The 20,356-nt window shown below is 43.0% G+C and overlaps 1 protein-coding gene across 1 annotated transcript in view; it reads right to left on the bottom strand.

Annotated features, from left to right (window-relative positions):
• The window catches only part of LOC306914741 (myoferlin-like), a 47,166-nt gene that overhangs the window by 10,027 nt on the left and 16,783 nt on the right, over window positions 1-20,356 (bottom strand). The window contains exons 16-39 of the mRNA XM_079491924.1: window positions 18,363-18,445; window positions 18,077-18,112; window positions 17,149-17,273; window positions 16,797-16,910; window positions 16,152-16,329; window positions 15,820-15,944; window positions 15,099-15,208; window positions 14,606-14,798; window positions 13,590-13,745; window positions 11,900-12,031; window positions 11,539-11,708; window positions 10,792-10,906; window positions 10,052-10,154; window positions 9,503-9,639; window positions 7,606-7,776; window positions 6,505-6,583; window positions 6,317-6,394; window positions 5,961-6,142; window positions 4,963-5,121; window positions 4,674-4,775; window positions 4,020-4,181; window positions 3,720-3,888; window positions 3,206-3,282; window positions 2,709-2,765 (exon numbers count right to left, since the gene is read on the bottom strand). Of these exons, the coding sequence (XP_079348050.1) occupies window positions 2,709-2,765; window positions 3,206-3,282; window positions 3,720-3,888; window positions 4,020-4,181; window positions 4,674-4,775; window positions 4,963-5,121; window positions 5,961-6,142; window positions 6,317-6,394; window positions 6,505-6,583; window positions 7,606-7,776; window positions 9,503-9,639; window positions 10,052-10,154; window positions 10,792-10,906; window positions 11,539-11,708; window positions 11,900-12,031; window positions 13,590-13,745; window positions 14,606-14,798; window positions 15,099-15,208; window positions 15,820-15,944; window positions 16,152-16,329; window positions 16,797-16,910; window positions 17,149-17,273; window positions 18,077-18,112; window positions 18,363-18,445 (3,013 nt within the window). The remainder of the gene's footprint in view (window positions 1-2,708; window positions 2,766-3,205; window positions 3,283-3,719; window positions 3,889-4,019; window positions 4,182-4,673; window positions 4,776-4,962; window positions 5,122-5,960; window positions 6,143-6,316; window positions 6,395-6,504; window positions 6,584-7,605; window positions 7,777-9,502; window positions 9,640-10,051; window positions 10,155-10,791; window positions 10,907-11,538; window positions 11,709-11,899; window positions 12,032-13,589; window positions 13,746-14,605; window positions 14,799-15,098; window positions 15,209-15,819; window positions 15,945-16,151; window positions 16,330-16,796; window positions 16,911-17,148; window positions 17,274-18,076; window positions 18,113-18,362; window positions 18,446-20,356) is intronic.

The raw sequence follows: 20,356 nt of genomic DNA, 5'->3' as shown, positions 1-20,356 counted from the left end.
CTCCGCTGCAGTTGACCTATATCACGTCTTTTGCTATAGTGATGTAATCAATTAATCATTTAGGACCACCTGTGTAGCTTATTTAACATTTGCTCCATTGGCTCTTTATGCGTGCGGCCGTGCGCTAGAGCGAGACAGGATGATTTTAAATATTTCTCTGTCTGCGTCTCTCCCATAGAGCTATAAAATATATCGGGTCTCTCCCCCCACATGTGCGCGCGTCATAACTTTGCGTGGTGGCGGTGGCGCATGCTTAAAATAAACAGATCTACAAGCTTACATCGTGTACCATACCGTAAGTACCATTCGTGTCGATAACTTGTATATCTGTTATATTTGCGCATGTGAACCTCGTACGCTGCCATTACATTTCTACTCTAGGCTACTCATAGACATATATGCGTCTACTATTAAAATCAATAGTGATCCCCGTAAAAAAGACATGCTTTTAGAACTAATTAATAATGCAGCCTCACAACTGCCGAGGCCCGACGGCTATTTTGGCTATCGTCCTGTATTTCTGTATATAGAATAGAACTTAGTACCAGACTGAACTCACTCACTGGAGACAGCCGTGCCGCGCGCAACTTGGACTCTCCAAGTTACGCACGGCCGTAGCCAAAAGAAGACATACAAACAAGCGATATAATAGTCTGTGTCACGTAACTCAGAAGACTACAGCCTAAACCCCACCCAGTGCTGTCAAGAACGGAAGTTCTCTCCTATTAGTTGGTGGTTAAAAACCACCCTTCTGTCCGATCTGAAGTCCCACCCTGTTCGTTGGCTGTTTTGACTACAAGGTGTCCGATGTGTTTGTTGTGCCCTCCGCCCCCACATTGGACAGGTTTGTCCGATCAAAAGACGTGACTCCCATTGTCCGAAAGGTGTGTACGAAGCCTTAGGCTTCGTACACACCTTTCGGACACACAGATCTGTCCGACCGACCACTGATTACATTTTTATGATTTGATGCCTCCATGTCCCACAATGCTTTGCGCGATTTGGGCGGTGCTACATACGCGGAAATAGATGCACATTATGTTCAGTGTAGTTTTCTTGACTGCAGCAGCAGCTAGCGGTAGTTTGTCGAGGCCGTTTTTCACACTCAAAGTTCACTTAGAAGGTCCGGATCAAGGACCAAATATTTGCATTTAGATTTTGGTCCGTTTGGTGTTCACACTGGACTTTGTAAAGCGTACCAAATATGTAAACAAATGACACGTGGACATGTTAAGCGAACCAAATGGTGAAAAAAAGAAAAGAGGTCATTTTACGACGGAGGGAAAAATAACATGAGGGGGTGCGGGAAATCACTGTCTACAATTTTTGGGCGCAACCTTCAGTCACACAGAGAAGAGAACAGCAACATGAATCATGATTGCAGCAACAACTTGAAATTGCATTCATTCGTAATAATTATTTTATTAGCCAAATAAGACAACAGATGAACAGAGGAGCAGGTGTTTGAACAATAATGTGCTTGCTGCTGGTGCATACAATTCACCGGAGACGTATAGCCTACAACAAAGTATCCCCGAATCCCGATAAAAAGGACTTTTCTTCCATGTGTGCACCTTAACCTGATTCGATATAGGCCTATGTTATTTTTGCGCATCAAATCGACGGGCATTTCCATGTCATCTTATGGTTTAAACTTGAAGCCGTGCTGGTCAGTTAAGCTTCAAGTCAGAACAGCTCCGCTGCAGTTGACCTATATCACGTCTTTTGCTATAGTGATGTAATCAATTAATCATTTAGGACCACCTTTGCGTGGTGGCGGTGGCGCATGCTTAAAATAAACAGATCTACAAGCTTACATCGTGTACCATACCGTAAGTACCATTCGTGTCGATAACTTGTATATCTGTTATATTTGCGCATGTGAACCTCGTACGCTGCCATTACATTTCTACTCTAGGCTACTCATAGACACATATGCGTCTACTATTAAAATCAATAGTGATCCCCGTAAAAAAGACATGCTTTTAGAACTAATTATTAATGCAGCCTCACAACTGCCGAGGCCCAACGGCTATTTTGGCTATCGTCCTGTATTTCTGTATATAGAATAGAACTTGGAGACAGCCGTGCGCAACTTGGACTCTCCAAGTTACGCATGGCCGTAGCCAAAAGAAGACATACAAACAAGCGATATAATAGTCTGTGTCACGTAACTCAGAAGACTACAGCCTAAACCCCACCCAGTGCTGTCAAGAACGGAAGTTCTCTCCTATTAGTTGGCGGTTAAAAACCACCCTTCTGTCCGATCTGAAGTCCCACCCTGTTCGTTGGCTGTTTTGACTACAAGGTGTCCGATGTGTTTGTTGTGCCCTCCGCCCCCACATCGGACAGGTTTGTCCGATCAAACGACGTGACTCCCATTGAAAATGAATTGGAGCAGCAATCAAATAGCAATCAGGCATCGCACACGGACCGAACATTTGTTCTTTAGGTGTGTACGCAGCCTAGGTGTGAACTAGGCCTAAGTAAACCAAGTGATTTTGCATTGTGGAGCTAACAAAGCCATGGTGGAGCTACTGAAGCCATCGTGGAATTATTGAAGTCATTGTCGAGCTGTCACAAGGATGTGAATTAAGCAATTGGAGAGAGGATATTTTTTCATTAGCTGTGTCATTATTAGTCAGCCCTTCGGTGTCATTGGTGCCCAGCTGTGTGGATTAGCAAGCCATAAAAGTAACCATACATACAAAGTGGGTGGGAGAGGAGGCCATTTTGTCGAGTGCAGTTGACATACTGTACATAAACTGGAAGTCAGAGTGACAGGAGCGTCAGATTTGACCAGAGGGTCAAATTCTGCCCTTCTTAGTAAATTGTACAAAGCTTTGCAAAAAATAAAATAAAGTGATAAACTGTCAAATCAATGTGATCATCAGTGAGGCATTCAGTGACAGCAGTGAGACAATGATTGGTCTGCATTTCATTAGATAATCTGCATCTGATTTGACTGGTCTACATTTCATTAGATAATCTACATCTGATTAGATGGTTAATATTTAACACAAGTTTAATATGTGTAAGCTTTGAGTCAGAATTATATTAAAATGGTTAAGCATTTATTCAACAAATGCTAAATATTATTTAACATTGTTGTTTTTTAATACAAGCTTAATACAGGGAAATGCTGTACATGTATTGAAAAATAATCAAGATGAGGATTTACAGTAGTACAGATTAATGAAATTACCTGAGTTTCTAGTAGTGGTCTGTTCTCCTCCATGTCAATAGAAACTTGTCCGGATGGGGAAGCCATCATCAAAGACACTGTCAATGGTAAGAACACAACATGATTACTTTCAGTGTGCGTGTGTGTGTGTGTGTGTGTGTGTGTGTGTGTGTGTGTGTGTGTGTGTGTGTGTGTGTGTGTGAGTGGTGGTGACTACTTTCAAATGTATGTCAGTGTCATGTACAGTACTGTACAGGCATGTCTGTTTTCCTTCTCATGTGTGAGTATGCATCATATCAGTTTATCATATCCGTCTCTTTAAGGATGTGTATATAATAAGTCTATTACTACATGAACATACAATACAGTATGACTTACTGTATAATTCATACTTCATCACACAATGATATTGCTCGCTGAAAATAACAGACCTCAAGCTAACAATGCAATGCTATTGCAATGACATATAAATTAGTTTTAAGGCAGGGACTTGTTTGGCGTGCGTATGTGTGTGCGTGCACAAATGATTCCTTACTCTTGGAGGCCATGGCCCCCTCCGCAGTGATGACGTAGGGGTTCACTACCCTGAATTTCTCCAGGGTAGTGATGGTACACTGACCCACCACAGGCTTCCTGCCGAAAGGACGGTGGTCGATCACCTTCAGCACGATGGGAGGAGTGTACATCTCATCCTTAGGCAGCAGCTGACAACAGGAGATGAATTGAGAAGAAAATAATCGTGAATCAACGGAATGACCAAATCTCAGGAAGAGAACAGCTTGGACCATGGAAAACTGTTTCATCCCATCCCACCTCAACCCCCGCTTTACTTTACCACTTTGATGAAGAGCACAGAGGTGGTGAAGTTGGGGCTCTTCTTCATGTTTTTAATGACAGCTGACTCTACCCTCTGTCCGCCGCACTCCACCACCAGGCTGGGAGACGTCACACCGGCCAGCTGGAACGGCTTCATGTTCCTCAAGCCCCACGCAAGGATCTGGATGTGGAAATTCACACACACTGATTTAGAGAAACATCAAATGATGGTGTACTCGTCTGTTTCTAGAGCTGCCGGATTACATAGGATCAAATTCTAACAGTACCAGACTTTGTTCCTATGCTACTACCCGTAACCACTTAAACTAGGGTTGTCCCGATCACGTTTGTTTGCTCCCGATCCGATTCTGATCATTTGATTTTGAGTATCTGCCGATACCGATTTGTCCTGATCCGATATTTATATTTTTATAGAACTCTTAGTCTTAAACCATACGTATTAACCGTACACATCGCACAATGAATAGCAAAAATATCAGCTCTAAGCTCACAATGTGTCATAATCGCTATTTTTGTCATTTGTTTGTTTGCCAAGTTAAACATGGTTAAAAAACTACAGAAGGTGAACTGCAGAGACATTTATTTATAAAATGTATATTTTAAATGTGTCTGTGTGTGTACTGTTAGTGTACTGTATGTCAGGTAGTGTTACCTCCACAGCCGTGAGCTGCACCACAGGCCGGATCCCCTGAGGAACCATGTAGAGGTTCTCCGTTCTCTTTGGAGGAACAAGCGGAAGGTCTGATTCCCCCGACTGGAGAGACGGGACAAAAGTGTGAGTCAGACCGACATTTGTTTTCAATTCAATATACAATACATTACACAATAACACCCATTACAGCTTCCGTTGCCCATTTCATGTGCAAGCTAAATTACTTTGCTGTTTGCTGTTGCACACGCATGCACTTGATCCACTCGTATAGATATTCATAATTAAAAACCTGGGTTTTAAGGATGAGTTCAGCTGCCACCAGTGCCTCTCCTGCCCTCTGTCCCCTCTGGATGATGGGGCACCACAGCAGCTTGGGGGTCTGGTCCACCCCTGCGTTAAGCTTCACCAGAGGAACACAAACACTCCGTCCCAGCATCTCATCCTTGCCCTGAGAAAGAAGAACATTTACAATCATAATGACATGAACACTAGCGCCCCTATTCTAGGGTAAACATTAGACAAAAACAGCAAAGATCGGCTATATTCGGCAAAGAGATTTGGTGTAGGGGGACGACGACCAAGTATAGACCCCCAGGTGACCTCGGTCAACTAAGTAGGCCTATAGGCTATAGAGTTTGTGAAAAATGTAGGCATTTACAATAATAATAATTTGTCTTTTGCCTATAAAGTATTTCAACAGTAACTTAACGTTCCCTGATGTTGCTTAGCATGCTGCTTAGACAAAATTCAGAGAACATCTCCCATAAGCCTTTAACCCCAAATCTAACTATTCAATTTGTTGCAATGAATCGTTACTATTGTGACATGAGTGTTACTGTCTGAAATGTATTTAAAGGCCCTGAACATTCACAGGTGTAAGCCTGACTATGTGAAAACATCGATATGACTGTTTAATGGACGCTGATTTACAAAGAGTGCAACAGTGGGATAAGCTTAAATGTTAGGCTAAGCTTCAAGGAGTTTGTCACATGCATAGCTGAGCTGGTAACAATCAAAGGTTATGTCTACAGTCAAGATGTATCCAATACTATTTTATGAATAATTCTAATTAACATCAAGTGAATAATAGCTGAAGAATTGAAAACCGTAAAGACAGTAAAGAGCTTTCTGAAACAAAACATGAAAAAGCGTCACAGTCATTACTATGCAACTCTTGGACATCTGCATTTACCAAAATAATCCACCAGAGGGTGCAATAGATTGCAACAATGCAGCCTGGCAGCACAACTACTTTGAATACTTCAACACTTCTGCCAAGAGACCTACCACTTGGTCCATGTCATAGAACTCCATGACAACGTTAGGGGGGCGGCGAGCAACGTTCTGGGGGTCTCCGTAGATCTGCACGTCATTGAAAATCAGGGTCTGGTCCCAGGTTGGGTTGAGTGTCGCTCGCAGCTTCTCTGTTGTCTTACTGACATGCAGGAAGGACACGTGTGCATATGGATCTGTGAGGACAATTAGAGGGTCATATGTTCATTTTGTAGTGCTTTCTTTTGTCTGCAATCGTCCCCTTCATCCAGAAAAGGTCAAACATTTGCACTTTTCTCAATGTGGTCATCTCAAGAGAGTTATAAAGTCCTAAAACTTTTGAAGTGTTTGATCACTGTTTAGGAGCTTACCAGAAAAGCTATCTTTGTCCATGGACACCATGTTCCTGGCCTGATAAATGTAGACACGTAGATGGTACATGTATGTTTCTACAGAGAAAAGAAAGAAAAGACACAGTTTGTGTGAGTGCATGCATGTGTGTATGTGTTCTTTTCTTGGCATAGATATTACACACATGCACTATGCTTCTGTCACTTACTGTCAAAAGAGCAGGACACGATGGGCGTGTTGGCCCCAAAATGCTTGGTGGCATCATCCTTGCCTTCTGTATCAACGCCCTGCACAGTGAACCAAGATGGCATTATTGTTATAACTATTTAAAGTCCTAATCTTTATGTTTCCCCCTCCCGCCACATCGGTGAAGTAGCCTTGTCCAAGTAACGAATCCAATGTCATTTCCAACAATCCAGTAGAGTAAATGTTAATAACTACTGTATAACATTAGATCATTTAACGCTAGACATTAGCCCTATAATAAGCTAATTGCCTGTGATTTTACCAGAATGTAACTGTGGCTAAAGTTAGCAGCGTGGTCTACTACTACAGTATGGAGTCACCTCCACCCACTGCAGATGTTTTATTTTATTAACATATTCTACTGTACACACGATTTATTCAATCAAATATGTCCTGGATTTCAGCTTTAACCTGCCTCCTATGTCATTGGTTTACACTGCTAAAGAAATCAAATAGCTATAGAACTTCTTTTTTGCTTGGCATAGAGGGGGACGGACACAATGAACAAAAGGTCTTCAGCAAGTTTTATTATGCAATATTGGTTTCCCCCAGTGTGGAAACCAATATTACAGATTGTAATATGATGTTTGCACAGCAATAAAAAAGGATTTGCATCTGAAATATAATAACATTTGTAGGACCAACAAACGAACAGACCGTGTCGTCACAGCAGAGCATACGCCGCAAATCCCTGGGACTGGGACTCTATTCAAAATATTAATCTAAGAAGTAATCAGAGGCTTTGTAATAAACGTATCGAAATGAATCACATATTTAAACGCATATCAATATTTGACGTGAGAAGCAAGTTTTGGCATACGAGTGAATCAATGAGTGCGTTTTTTAAATATAAATGTCCCATCCACTGGTCCAAGCACAGCACAGCACTGGGGTTTGTTGTCTGTTGGTTGGTGCACCGGTATGATCGGTAGGCCTGAAACTCATCCAGTGAGAAGTTCTATGGTGCAAAAACTAAGCGCGATTAAAATGCGCTCAGTTAAATCCCAGCCCTAAAAAAAATGATTTCACAGTTTGGAGGACAAAAGAGATGACTGTCACTCACTAGCGCCCCCTCCAGTTGGAAGATGGCTGAGGCTCCAAGGCGGTCTTCTGGCGCCATCTTCCTCCTCCAGCGCCTTCGACGGAAGGTGTCAGATGACCGCTCCTTCCTGTGGAATTTCCAGCCAATCATGGAAGAGAACTCCCAGCCCTCTCGGTCACCATGCTCCTGCCGCTGTGATCACAGATAACCATGCATTAAGAACTCAATGTGAAGCTCAAAACTCTTTACTTGGAGCAATTGAAACGATTCAATCAAATGTGTGTAATGAATGAGCAAAATTGCCATTGAGCATCTCTGACACACTGTTTCATCAAAAAAATCATTTTAGACATAGTAAGCAATTCAAATGTATTAGACCAAGTGAGTGGGGCTCCATTTTCGTCACTGCTAAACCCCTTATCCCTAAACTTCTTTGCATTTTTTTACTATTTTGAAAAACATTTTTGAATAGTTCAACTAGCCAATCTACATTGACACGCTGTGAGCTTGTAGACTGTCCATTTTAACTATTGAAAAATGTTTCGCAAAATAGTAAAAAAAAAGTTTAGGGATAAGGGGTTTAGCGCTGACGAAAATGGAGCCCCAAATGTCCCCTCCCCTCATTCAGTTGGATCTTTTCTTAGTTTTTAACAGATTTTGTGGGCAGTTTTTGCTTTTAGTCATAGAGACAGGAAACTGAGAACAGAGGGGATGGACATGCAACACAAGTCTCCATCCACAGTCGAAACCAGGGACGTTGCAATTATGTGGTGGACACACTATCCGGTCAGCTGCCAGTACGCCTTTATATGTTCTTACAGTACTACTGGCCCTATGTGCTGACCTCCATAGTAGCAGGGACAGCAGATCTTTCTTTTCACATCTTTATACAGTATGTTCTTACAGTACTACTGGCCCTATGTGCTGACCTCCATAGTAGCAGGGACAGCAGATCTTTCTTTTCACATCTTTATACAGTATGTTCTTACAGTACTACTGGCCCTATGTGCTGACCTCCATAGTAGCAGGGACAGCAGATCTTTCTTTTCACATCTTTATACAGTATGTTCTTACAGTACTACTGGCCCTATGTGCTGACCTCCATAGTAGCAGGGACAGCAGATCTTTCTTTTCACATCTTTATAGAGCTCCGAAGTCTGACGTCACTTTCAGTAGAGGTCGTCAATCTCCAGGTTCATGTATTTGTTTATTTGCATTGAGATCCCCAAACGGCGATTTTAGGTCGCTTCATATAAGAACTGTGTTTGAAAAATAAACCGACCACCTCGGCGTTTCTGTCAGGGGAGTGGCTGTGCGTCGTTAATGATGTCCATTCATATTTGATACAGCCAGTTTCTAGAGAAAATGGAATTAATGTGACCGCAAAAGCCTTGAAACTACATATGAATGCAATGTCGCTGAGCATATACGTCACGCCCAGCTGTCAACATATTGCGTTCCTGAGATTCCTCGTTGACGTAAGCTCAGCTGGTGGTGACTCGACTCGTACTAACCACGATACATTATATATCAATAAAATAAAAATAAAAATAAACGTAATTAACGTTCAGTTTCTGTTGTGCGACGGGCTGCGGGCAGAAGCAGCCTACCCGGAAATGTAGTCTCTGGGTTGTTTGGCTCGTTTCTAACGCTTATTTTGTTACTCTTTGGGTATATTTGTACATTTCCACCTTCAGTCGATGCTTCATATCCATATGAGTGAAAAGGCCGGGGTGATCGGTTTATTTTTCAAACACAGTTCTTATATAAAATCCCCCTATGGAGAGTACAATGCTTAGAAAAACATACATGAACCTTTGCGCTCACTGCCCTCTACTGGTAGTAGAGGGCAGTGACGTCAGGACTTCGGTGCTCTATACAGTATGTTCTTACAGTACTACTGGCCCTATGTGCTGACCTCCATAGTAGCAGGGACAGCAGATCTCTTGCGGGGCCGGACTAGCCGCTTCCTGCGGTGGACATGGTACATCTTCTCTGCAGGCACCCAGGACTTGGGCTTGTCATCTGGAGGAATGGTCACCCCATACTCCCACCCTGCAGCACAGATGGATAACACACACACATACAGTAACCAAAATCACACATCCATTATTGAAACAATAGAGAAAGAGAAAACCAGCAACTGCAAAATAATATTGTTGTCTCGAAAGCTCTATGGGTTATTGTTGGAGTTTAAGTCAGCTTGTAATATGCAAAGTTCTCATAATAGAATAATGTATATTACACATTGACTGATGAACTATAGTTAAACAAAACAACAACAAAAAAGGACAGACTTTTGTTAATTGCAGATAATCAACTTCATCATCACTGGAACCAGAGTTATACATACACCGATCTGATTAACTATGCAATAACAAGTAACTATTTATGTTGAGCACCAGTACACAGACCGTTAGAGGTTACAAGAGGGTATTTGATAAGGTATTTAGTAGCATGTGCAGACCTTCGTCATCTACAGCTCTGTTGTCATCTACAGTCCACACATCCTCCCAGTTCCAACCTGGAGGACAATCAAACTCCTGAAGACTCTGGCTCTTTTCCCCATTCTGTCAACAACAACAACAAGAACTCAGCTGTAGTGGATATTTGGATATGGTAGAAGTATTGTTCAGCAGGTTGAGGGCATATGAAAATGTGTGTGTGTGTGTGTGTGTGTGTGTGTGTGTGTGTGTGTGTGTGTGTGTGTGTGTGTGTGTGTGTGTGTGTGTGTGTGTGTGTGTGTGTGTGTGTGTGTGTGTGTGTGACTAGTTGCCCCCAGAGAGGAAGTATAGGGCCTTAGTCCTACTCCTCCTCCCAGCCAACACTCCCCACTGACAGGTAGTTACCCCCCCCTTTTGATTTACATCAAAAGGGAATGTGAGCTCAAACCCACAATTCAACATTTTGGTTTTAAGATGTTGATATTCATTTTGTATTCATCCTTAGGACCCCAAATCACACCTTGGAAAGCATGAGTGTCTATTTCAAACAAAGTGTTTTTTGACTGGGGGGGGGGTCATATTTCCTCCCAGCCAACACTCCCCACTGACAGATAGTGTGTGTGTGTGTGCGTGCGTGCGTGCGTGCGTGCGTGCGTGCGTGGGTGGGTGGGTGGGTGCGTGCGTGCGTGCGTGCGTGCGTGCGTGCGTGCGTGCGTGCGTGCGTGCGTGCGTGCGTGCGTGAGTACGTGCGTGCGTCTCTCACCACGTCAGTGTATGTCTCAGAGGCAGGTTTCCACTCCCCACCAGGGAAGCGAGTGTGATTCTCGAACACCTCGTCCAAAAAGTCAGTGTGTCCTGCATCTGCCTCAGTCAACAGACTGATAACACAAAACATGTTTATTTGTAAAGCACATTCCAACAAGGCAGTTCAAATTCAAATGCATTAAGCATCAGGGTGCTCTGGTGGTTAAGTAGCTGTCCACCACCGCAGAGTCTGTGGGTTCAAATCCACCGCTGCTTTGTCGAGCGTCTATACGGGCCCGTGAGTTTGATGGACAGAAGACGGGGCGGGAAGTGTGGCATTTGTCCCAGCAACAACTCGTACAGGCTGGGGCGGCACCTGTCAGCGGCAAGTGTTGGACGGGAAGAGTAGGACGAAGGCTCTACTATGTCCTCCCTGTGGGGGCTCCTCACTGGCAGGTGAGTCAGTAGGATACAACAGCAGTAACAACATACAACAAGTGCGCGGGTAACTAAATTGGGAAGAAGAAAAATGGGACGGAAGAATAATGATACCAGAGCAAAATAGTCTCAACCACCAACGAGGGTTTGATCTTTTGTGCAGATGTATATGATAAATTGTTCTGTTTTTCTGTTGTCATGCCATCAATCAAATTCTGACAGCAGCCAGCCACAAGAAAATGTCCCCTTGGGATTTTACACAATTAATCTTATTATCTCATTCCGACTCACAAACATCCCAACTCTTGTCATGATCCACGGTTCTCACCCTTTCTCTGGGTCAATGAACCAGTCAGCCTCCCACTCCCATCCTCTGGGGGGCATGAAGTACTCTTTCTTCAGCTTAAGCTTGCCCGTCACATCTGAGAACTTGTACTTCCCAAGCAGTCCAGTAGTCCCCCACTTCCCAATCCCACACAGTTCAGCCTGGTTCTCGTACTACAACACAAATAATAATTATTATTACAAATAAGTGATCAAATACAAGCAGCAATGTCTGTAAAGTGTAAATATGAAGACAACAAAGATTGTATGTGGTAGAAAGCAGAATATATAGTACGTGTCTATAAAACAACAACCAGGAGGAATTAATCGATGGAAAGTCAGTTTCTGCTCTAACAGCTACCTACCAGCTCAGCAAAAACACTGAAAGTTCCTTCAGAGAAGGAGTTGAACTTCTTCTCGTGTGCAGTCAGACCCAGCCACATGTTGACTCTGATTTTCACCGGCACCTTCAGCCCCTTGTTCTCGTCCATGGGGTACTGGGACAGACCGTGTAAAGGGTTAGGGTTAGGGTTAGGGTTCACCTTCAGCCCCTTGTTCTCGTCCATGGGGTACTGGGACAGACCGTGTACAAAAGTCATCATTAGATATTATTGTTCTCATCCATGGGGTACTGGGACAGACCGTGTACAAAAGTCATCATTAGATATTATTGTTCTCGTCCATGGGGTACTGGGACAGACCGTGTACAAAAGTCATCATTAGATATTATTGTTCTCGTCCATGGGGTACTGGGACAGACCGTGTACAAAAGTCATCATTAGATATTATTGTTTCAGAAAGATGGGGTAGTTGGTCTAAATCCCAGCTGTCCCAAAAAGGGCTACAGTAAGTGACATAAATATGCTCAACTGCAAAGCCTAATTCTAATTTTGTATCATGTCGCTCACCGAAAATAACTGAAAATTTATACTTGGTATGACAAAGACTTAACTGTGCACAACTTACGGTATCTTGATGTGTATATTTTATGTCTGATACATTTTCTTACACCAGCGTTGTGTGACTAATGATGAGCAACAGCAACCATTTTCTCTAGTAATGCAGACAATTGTTTATTGAATATTACACTTTAGAATTAAATCAGTATATTGTAATACGTTAGTGTTAATTACCAGACTATCCTTTTCCATTGTCCGAAGCAGAACAAAACAGTTCCTCTTGCGAGGAGAGCCACAGTCTTGCGTTACTTCAAAAATAATTTAGAACAGTGCCTTAACCACTTAAGCGATATTTTAGTACTTCAGTTATTGTGGGGGGGGAAAAGCTCACAATCACAGATTCCCAACCCATCGTAATGTGATGTGTAGTGAGCTTGCAGAGATTGTGAAACATTTGGACAAACTTTGAAATGTGAGTGAGGGGCGCTCTTATAATCATACGTCATCATACATCATCTCATTCTCAACCAATGGTACATTTCCCAACCAATCACGCCGGCCAATCACAATTTGCGTCCTCACTTTTGTCTTCAATGTTTGTGTTTACACAGACCCTTAAAGCTGGACATAGGAGGGGCTAGCAGCGACTCAGTTATTCTTATACTAGTTCCCCCGCGCCCCACCTCCCCGTTCCTCTGGCCCCCGCACCCACCTCCGAGGTGGATAGTCTGTTGTTGACTGACGGATGTTACTCCGTGGTGGGAAATAAATATTGCTTTGTGTTGGCAATGCCTTGGCAACTCGAACAGGGCTAAGTTGGCTCTACCAAACTTCGCAACGCTCAACACGGCAACTCGCGCCGCTTTAGCGCGCTCGGTGGTGTCTCTCGTGGCTCAAGTTCGGTAGAGACAGCGCCCCCCCCCCGCCGTGGTCTAAAACTATACTTTATCGGCAATATGTATTTCCCACCACGGAGTAATCTCCGTCAGTGTCACCAGACTATTCACCTCGGAGGTGGGCGCAGCAGCCAGGGGAAAGGGGAGGCGGGTCACAGGGGATCGCACGGCCAACTGGTATAAGAATAACTGAGTAGCGGGCTAGCGCCCCTCAAAAATAAGAACGCCAGGTTGATAGTGGTTAAGGGTTTTATCTGCACCTGCATGAAGATGGTCTGTGTCTTTCCACAGTGCTGACCACAGGCCTGCTCACTGTGTGTGGAGTAGAGCAGCTGGTGGGCTGGGATGCGACTGTAGGCTATCCTCTTCTCTCCTCTCAGCATCCAGATGATCACGTCTGGCATGCTGTTCTGGGGCTGGACACACAGAGATGTAAATATAGTCACAGAATATATTAACCGGATGTGATACAGTGCAGTGCTGTACAACTTAACATGGACCAAGAAAGAAGATTTACTGCATGCAAGGCATCCTAATAGTATTCAGTCAGCATCGATGATGTGTCCTTCTCTGAGTATCAAAACATTCATTGGTGTCTTCATGTACTGACTAAACAATATTTGGATTCATATCCAGCTATGCTCACAATGTTAACTCTGTGTCTACTAGTTTCTACATCAGTAATGGCTTGAAAAAAATAATCTAATTATGTGGATCTCGCGATTCACATAGGAATGACGTTGCTTCAACGTGTATCTCAGCCTGTGACGTTGGATGTCTATGATGCATCTATGTCATATTACCGATCTGAGCCACATTGACATTCATTATTGTACAGGATCTCCTCACTGGTCAACAAAAATACTTTGAAGACCCTAACAGGAGCCCTCATTCAAGGTTCCTTCGACTATGCATACATCTCATGGTACCACAGCACCTCAAAGGCCCTTAAAACAAGGCTCCAGTCCAGACATCCTTAAACAAACTGGTCAGGCTACTACTTGGCCTTACTCCCAGAACCAACCTCACCCCTGCCCCTAGGCTGGAATGACTTAGTGTTGACGACAGAGTACAGCAACTTGCAATGGGCCTGCATGGTCTGACCAAACTTACGACAAACAGCGACAAATTATGCTGTGGTCTTTGCATCTTTTGCATCTGCCCGTGTGAACACAGCAATAGACCAAAACCTCTTATAGACAGCTAGCCTGCTGAGATCATATTGACTGACAGCGTGTGTGAATTTGTGAAAGCAGTCCATGTGTCATCACTCTACCTCCTCAGCCAGCAGCAGGAGTTTGTCCAACCATGTCTCTAAGTCTGCCAGTGTGTCTTTGATCTCTCTGGCCTGCTCCCTCATGTTTCTGGCTCCATCCCGGATGGTCGCCAGGGCACCGTCTCGCAGCTTCTTGATCTGGATGTCCAGAGCAGTCAGGTTGGGTTGCCCTTCTATCTCTGGAATGGGCAAACTGGAAGACGACAAAGACAGGGGTTCAATTATGTACTGTATGTAATGACACTTTTATTTATCCTGGGAAAGTTGAGCTTAATTGGTCAACAACAAATGCTCTTATTACTCTTACACCCTGTTTGACATTTACACGGATACATGGTGACGACTGTAGTGTCCGTGAGGAACATACAGTACATGTAGGAAATAGGCTAGCACTTTTGCCTGCAATGGCTACAAAATGTATTTGCATTATTATTTTCTATTTTCTAATATTGATCATGGTGTCGCTGCTGGTACCACATCTTAGTAACTTTACCTCTCTAGGTCCTCGATGAGCTGGTCGAGCAGTCTCAGCCAAACCTCTGTCAGCTGCTTGGCAGACACCTTGGCCAGGATAGCGGTCTTAAACAATTCGAGGTTGGATTGCTACAAGACAGGAGAATCATTTGTTATTCCCCAACAAGTACACACTTGTATCATGACTGGATAATATTACTTTATCATGACTGAATAATATTACGTCATAGAACAACCCTCCAGGTACTAGTTACAATAATAAAACAAAAGGCCCATCTTGATATTTGATAGTTTGTGTTTCCAATGCTTGTAAGAGGCAATCCACCATGGACAAACAGTGGCAAGGAAAGGAAAAGACTTCAACTTTATGTTCCTGATCATTTATCCTCTTTCTTTCTAATACATTTTATATATCTCTGTGAGGTACTGTATATGCTTTGTTTTGCAAAAGGGGAAAAGTTGAGAACAACTCAATGAGTACAGTCTAGTTCTGTTGTCCAATTTCCTATTTTGGATCAATAAAGCTTTCAACTGATCTTCGTCTCAGGATCAATAAATCAAACATCCATCCTCTCCCTCCCTCTCTCTTTTATTCAATAAAGCAAGCTTGCATATCCCCCCCAGGATTAGATCAGACCTTAAACCTAGTTTTACTAAACCCACGATTACAGCTAATCTTAAATTTGATTATGCCATGTTGTTACAATCTAGAGTAGACTAAGAGGTGGAAGTCATCATACCAGGCGGTGAGTGATGTAGAGTATGATGTTGACAGCGACAAGACGGTGGCTGATGTCCTCCCAGAAGGACGTGACCACCACCACTGGCTTAGTGTCCGCCCACGGCAGGTAGTAGTAGTGGTTACCTGGTCACATTACACACTGAATGTTATTATCATCATGTGATCTTTGTGATGTTTTGCATCTGCCCGTGTTGGACGCAGCATAAATCCTGAACTGCTGCTATATACTGTACATAGCAACAAGAACCCCAAAAGGGGCTCCCGTCTTGAAGGGTAAAAATACCAAAAGGGGTTTCCGTCCTACTTACTGTAAATGGAGTAAGCACTCACCATCAAACACAGCACAGCTGTACTGGGTGGTGGAGGCCAGCGGCTTGCAGGTGGTGTCCAATTTGTTTCCATAGTTACCGATGCTGACCTCAAACTGAATTGGCTCCCCTGGTTCCTGTAGCATGCTGGCGCTGTGGAAGACTGCACACAGACAGTACTTCCTCCTCCGCTGGTATTTCTGGTAGGAGCCGAGACAAGACAAGGTGAAAGAAAGGAGAGACAGGAAGAGACAGCGAGAGAGATTAGAGTTGGCAGGTGGACACACTACAGCTACAGATTTTACAATTTACAATTCACAATTTAGACATTTAGCAGACGCTCTTAAAACAGAGCGACTTGCAGTAAGCAAGGACAACATCAGTCTAACTGTAGAATATTAAAAATATATATATATATATAATCAAATCTATACACACTATAGTATCTCATAACATCTACATTACATTTTAGCCTTTGCATAACCTTGCAGGGCCGTCAAGGCTAGGGGCACGTGCTACGATAAGTGCTGTGAGCTAAGGTGGAGGTAGAGGTCAGTTTTCAGATTACGGCTGGCTTTCTTTAATTAAACGATTAATTTCAAAAACATAAGGAGATACGACCACATTGTGTTAAATCCACAGCAAGGTTATAGCTGCAGCACCATACCTGGGCAACCAGGATGTCATCACTGTGGATGCTGTCTACACTCTTGTCTGCTTTGCCATCAACCTTAGTTGACAACTCAACCAAGACTCTGCCTCGGTATGCCACACCTTCTCCCTATCCAAACAAAGCAAAATCAACAAGACAAATCATTAAAATACATGAACTGAGTCGGCCAGAAAAAAAACAATGCGGTTGACATTAGCTGGCCAAACATGTCAGATGACCTTACTAGGTCACCTAATAAATCACTTTGCCATACAGTATGACAAAGCAGAGGCTTCAAAGATACAGTTCTTTACGTAATTTTCAATCTACCTTCACAGAAGCAATACAATACATTGGATCCATTTACCTGGCCGTAGTTAAGATTCTCATAAGGGTCTGGCAGGCCAGAGAACTCTCTGGGACTGCCATACAGGTTGATGTAGCAGGGACCAAATGCAGGCAGGAAACCCACCTCAGACTCCCCTGTGCTAACTGTAGATCAAGAGATGAAAGCAGAGAACAAAGTATGAGAACAACGCTAAGCAAAGCAGATTTACAGCACGGTGCATGCCGGTTGGGGAGGGTTATGATTAGGGATGCACGATATTGATATTTTGGGCGATATCCGATTAATTGCATAGTCAAATCAACTATTACCGATACTGGTATTGCAACAAGTTTCCAGTAGGGTTTACCTTACACGTGTTATACAGTAACTGTGATTCTGGGTGAAGATGCAGGCCTAAAAAACATTCTTATTACATGATTTAGTAGGCCTACTGATGCACATATTAGTTCAAAGAATGCTTTTGAAATGTTATCCAGAAAACACAGATCAGATCTGCAGCCTTCATCATCACAAAAAGCATTCAAACGTATATACAATTTTAGCTGATATCTTATCTTATACGTTTTGTTATCGGTTCGATAACAAAATTGTGTTTTTAAGGATGATATTGCTGACACCAATATAATAACCGATGAATCATGCATCCCTAGTTACAATGTCGTGAGGGATGGACAGAGGCAAGAATGGCGGATGCAAATGATAGAATGGGTACTAAGCAAGTGGCGGATGCAACAGTTAGTGGGAACACTAAGGCTAACGTCAAAACAGAGCAGACAGTAGCATTAATACACTTTATTACATAGCACCTTTCATGACATGAATGCAGCGCAAAGTACTTATAGGCAATGCTCACATGCGGTAGGCTTACACATTTTGTAACACACAACATGCACGTGTACATGTACATGCACGTGCTACACAGAGCAATAAAGAGCTAAAGTTCAACCTTCATATGATGGATCCTCATTTCCTGCAGGTTCCTCTTTACCAGGAGAAAAAGGACAATTCAAGTACCATTTGTGAGCAAGTGAAATTAGTTTCACAACTTTGAATAATATAGAAATACAAATATACACAATTAATCCTTTCACCCAGAATGTCTTATATGTAAATAGAGCAGCTTATATTTTATTGCAGTATTTGACATAAACTGTATTGAGATACTGTAGTTACATTAGCATTATAATTTCTGTTACAATTATATTTTTCAGAAAATGTCTTAAAATGCATACCTTCTACTTCTCCACCAGTAGAAGCAATCTTGGCCAAGTTCAGGTACGTGGTGCCAATAGCATCATTCTTTGTCAGACGATCCCTGCAATTATACAACACAATCTTTAGTATTTTTACCGATGTGACCCTACAGCATGTTCAACTAATAGGCCTGTACTGTAGACAACAATGACCTGACATTGTGTGTTGGCCACTCACTGTACCATTCTCTACATAACCAACAGTGCTGAAATTAGATGCAGGGTCTGTGGGTTTTTTCATCACCTTCTGTGGAACACCCAGTTTTCCTAACCTTTCCCTTGAACTCGTTTCCCTTCAGCCTTCCTGGATGTGAGTAATTACGCTCTTTATGCAAAAGAAAAGGGTAACTGTGCCTTTGCCATTAGGGCTCCTCGACTCTGGAACAACCTCTCTTAATGTTATATTTCTCACTGCACTTTTTAGTCAAACAATTCCTTTTGCACGCCTACTAGTAGAAGTGTGTAGGAGTAAACAGCCAACGCATGAAAGGTTGCACTGACCTTCATCACACCTGATTCCTGATGATGGTCAGTGCGACCGAAACTTATGTATGTAGCCATAATGTACCGGTATACACATACTGTATACATTTACAGTGCATGTATTAATGCACTGACTGCCTGACAGTGACTATAGAGCGTCGCAGTCCCGCCTCCTACCCTGGACCAGGAAATGAAACCCAATGCATTTTTCCCATAGACATTTCTTAAAGTATTTATTTAAAGACGGTTACGCCGCGGACAAAGCCAACTCGAGTCGTGACAACTCATGACAACACAAACAATATTTTGGACCAAACAAACAATTACAAAGAAGAAAAACAACAAAAAAAGTGTTGTAACCTGCCGTTTTTTTCTTCTTTCTAATTATTTGTTTGGTCCAAAATATTGTTTGTGTTGTCATGAGTTGTCACGACTCGAGTTGGCTTTGTCCGCGGCGTAACCGTCTTTAAATAAATACTTTAATAAATGTCTATGAGGAAAATGCATTGGGTTTCATTTCCTGGTCCAGGGTAGGAGGCGGGACTGCGACGCTCTATAGTGCTGTCATTTTGCCAGCATGGATACTTGTTACAGTTTTGTTATTTGTGTTGTATTTCAGTATTTCCCACTCAGCACCTATTGCAGGCCTGTCCACACTGGAATAGGGTGCACTCTTGAGATCCTTCCCAAGGTTTCTTCCTCCGAAAGGATCATGGAGAAATGAGTTTTCTTGTCCGGTTGAGGGAGTAATGGCAGAGAATGCTGTTTGTTTTCCTTTGTTAATATTGCTATAATAGGCCAATGTGAAAAGGGTGCCATTTCTTCTTACGCCTTGGATGGCAATTGGATTATTTGAGGCATTTTGTTCTAATAATGTGTTTTGCAAAAATCCACCTGTTGGTGGCGCTATAACAGACCAATGTGAAAAGGGTGGGATATATTCCTCAGCATAGTAGGAAAGACTGTGAAAGATTTCACGTAAATTGCACGCTGCGTTCATGATTTCAGGCTTTTTGTTCAAAACGGGCCAATCCTGCAAACTTTGAAAGCCAATGTTAGCCAATTAGGTTGGAATATGAAATAGCCTATCAGACAGATCCGTCTTGAACACATGACTATAGAGATACTGTGTAACGATTTGCGGGATTTTTGGACAGAGTAATATAAAAAAAATTGTTTTACAAAAGTCGGTGTTAGAAAGGCCACACTGCTCTGACCTAATTGTGTGTATTGCCAGGTCACGCTGCCCCATCTGGCGGAGTCAGGTTAGGTCACACTGACCTTAACTAATAATTGTCTCCACCAGGCCGAAGGCATGGGGAGAGAGTATGTTTTGCACTCCGTCCGTCTGTCCGTCCGTCCGTCCGTCCGTCCGTCCGTCCGTCCGTCTGTGACCAGCTAATCTCCGGCACCGTTAACAGTGCCGGAGATTAGCTGGTAACAGACGGACGGATGCACTCACACACACACACACACACACACACACACAC

The sequence above is a fragment of the Electrona antarctica genome, assembly GCF_951216825.1.
Source record: "Electrona antarctica genome assembly, chromosome: 22".
Classification (NCBI taxonomy): Eukaryota; Metazoa; Chordata; class Actinopteri; order Myctophiformes; family Myctophidae; genus Electrona; species Electrona antarctica.
The sequence above is the reverse complement of the archived record's forward strand: the minus strand, read 5'-3'. Positions and strand labels throughout refer to the sequence as shown.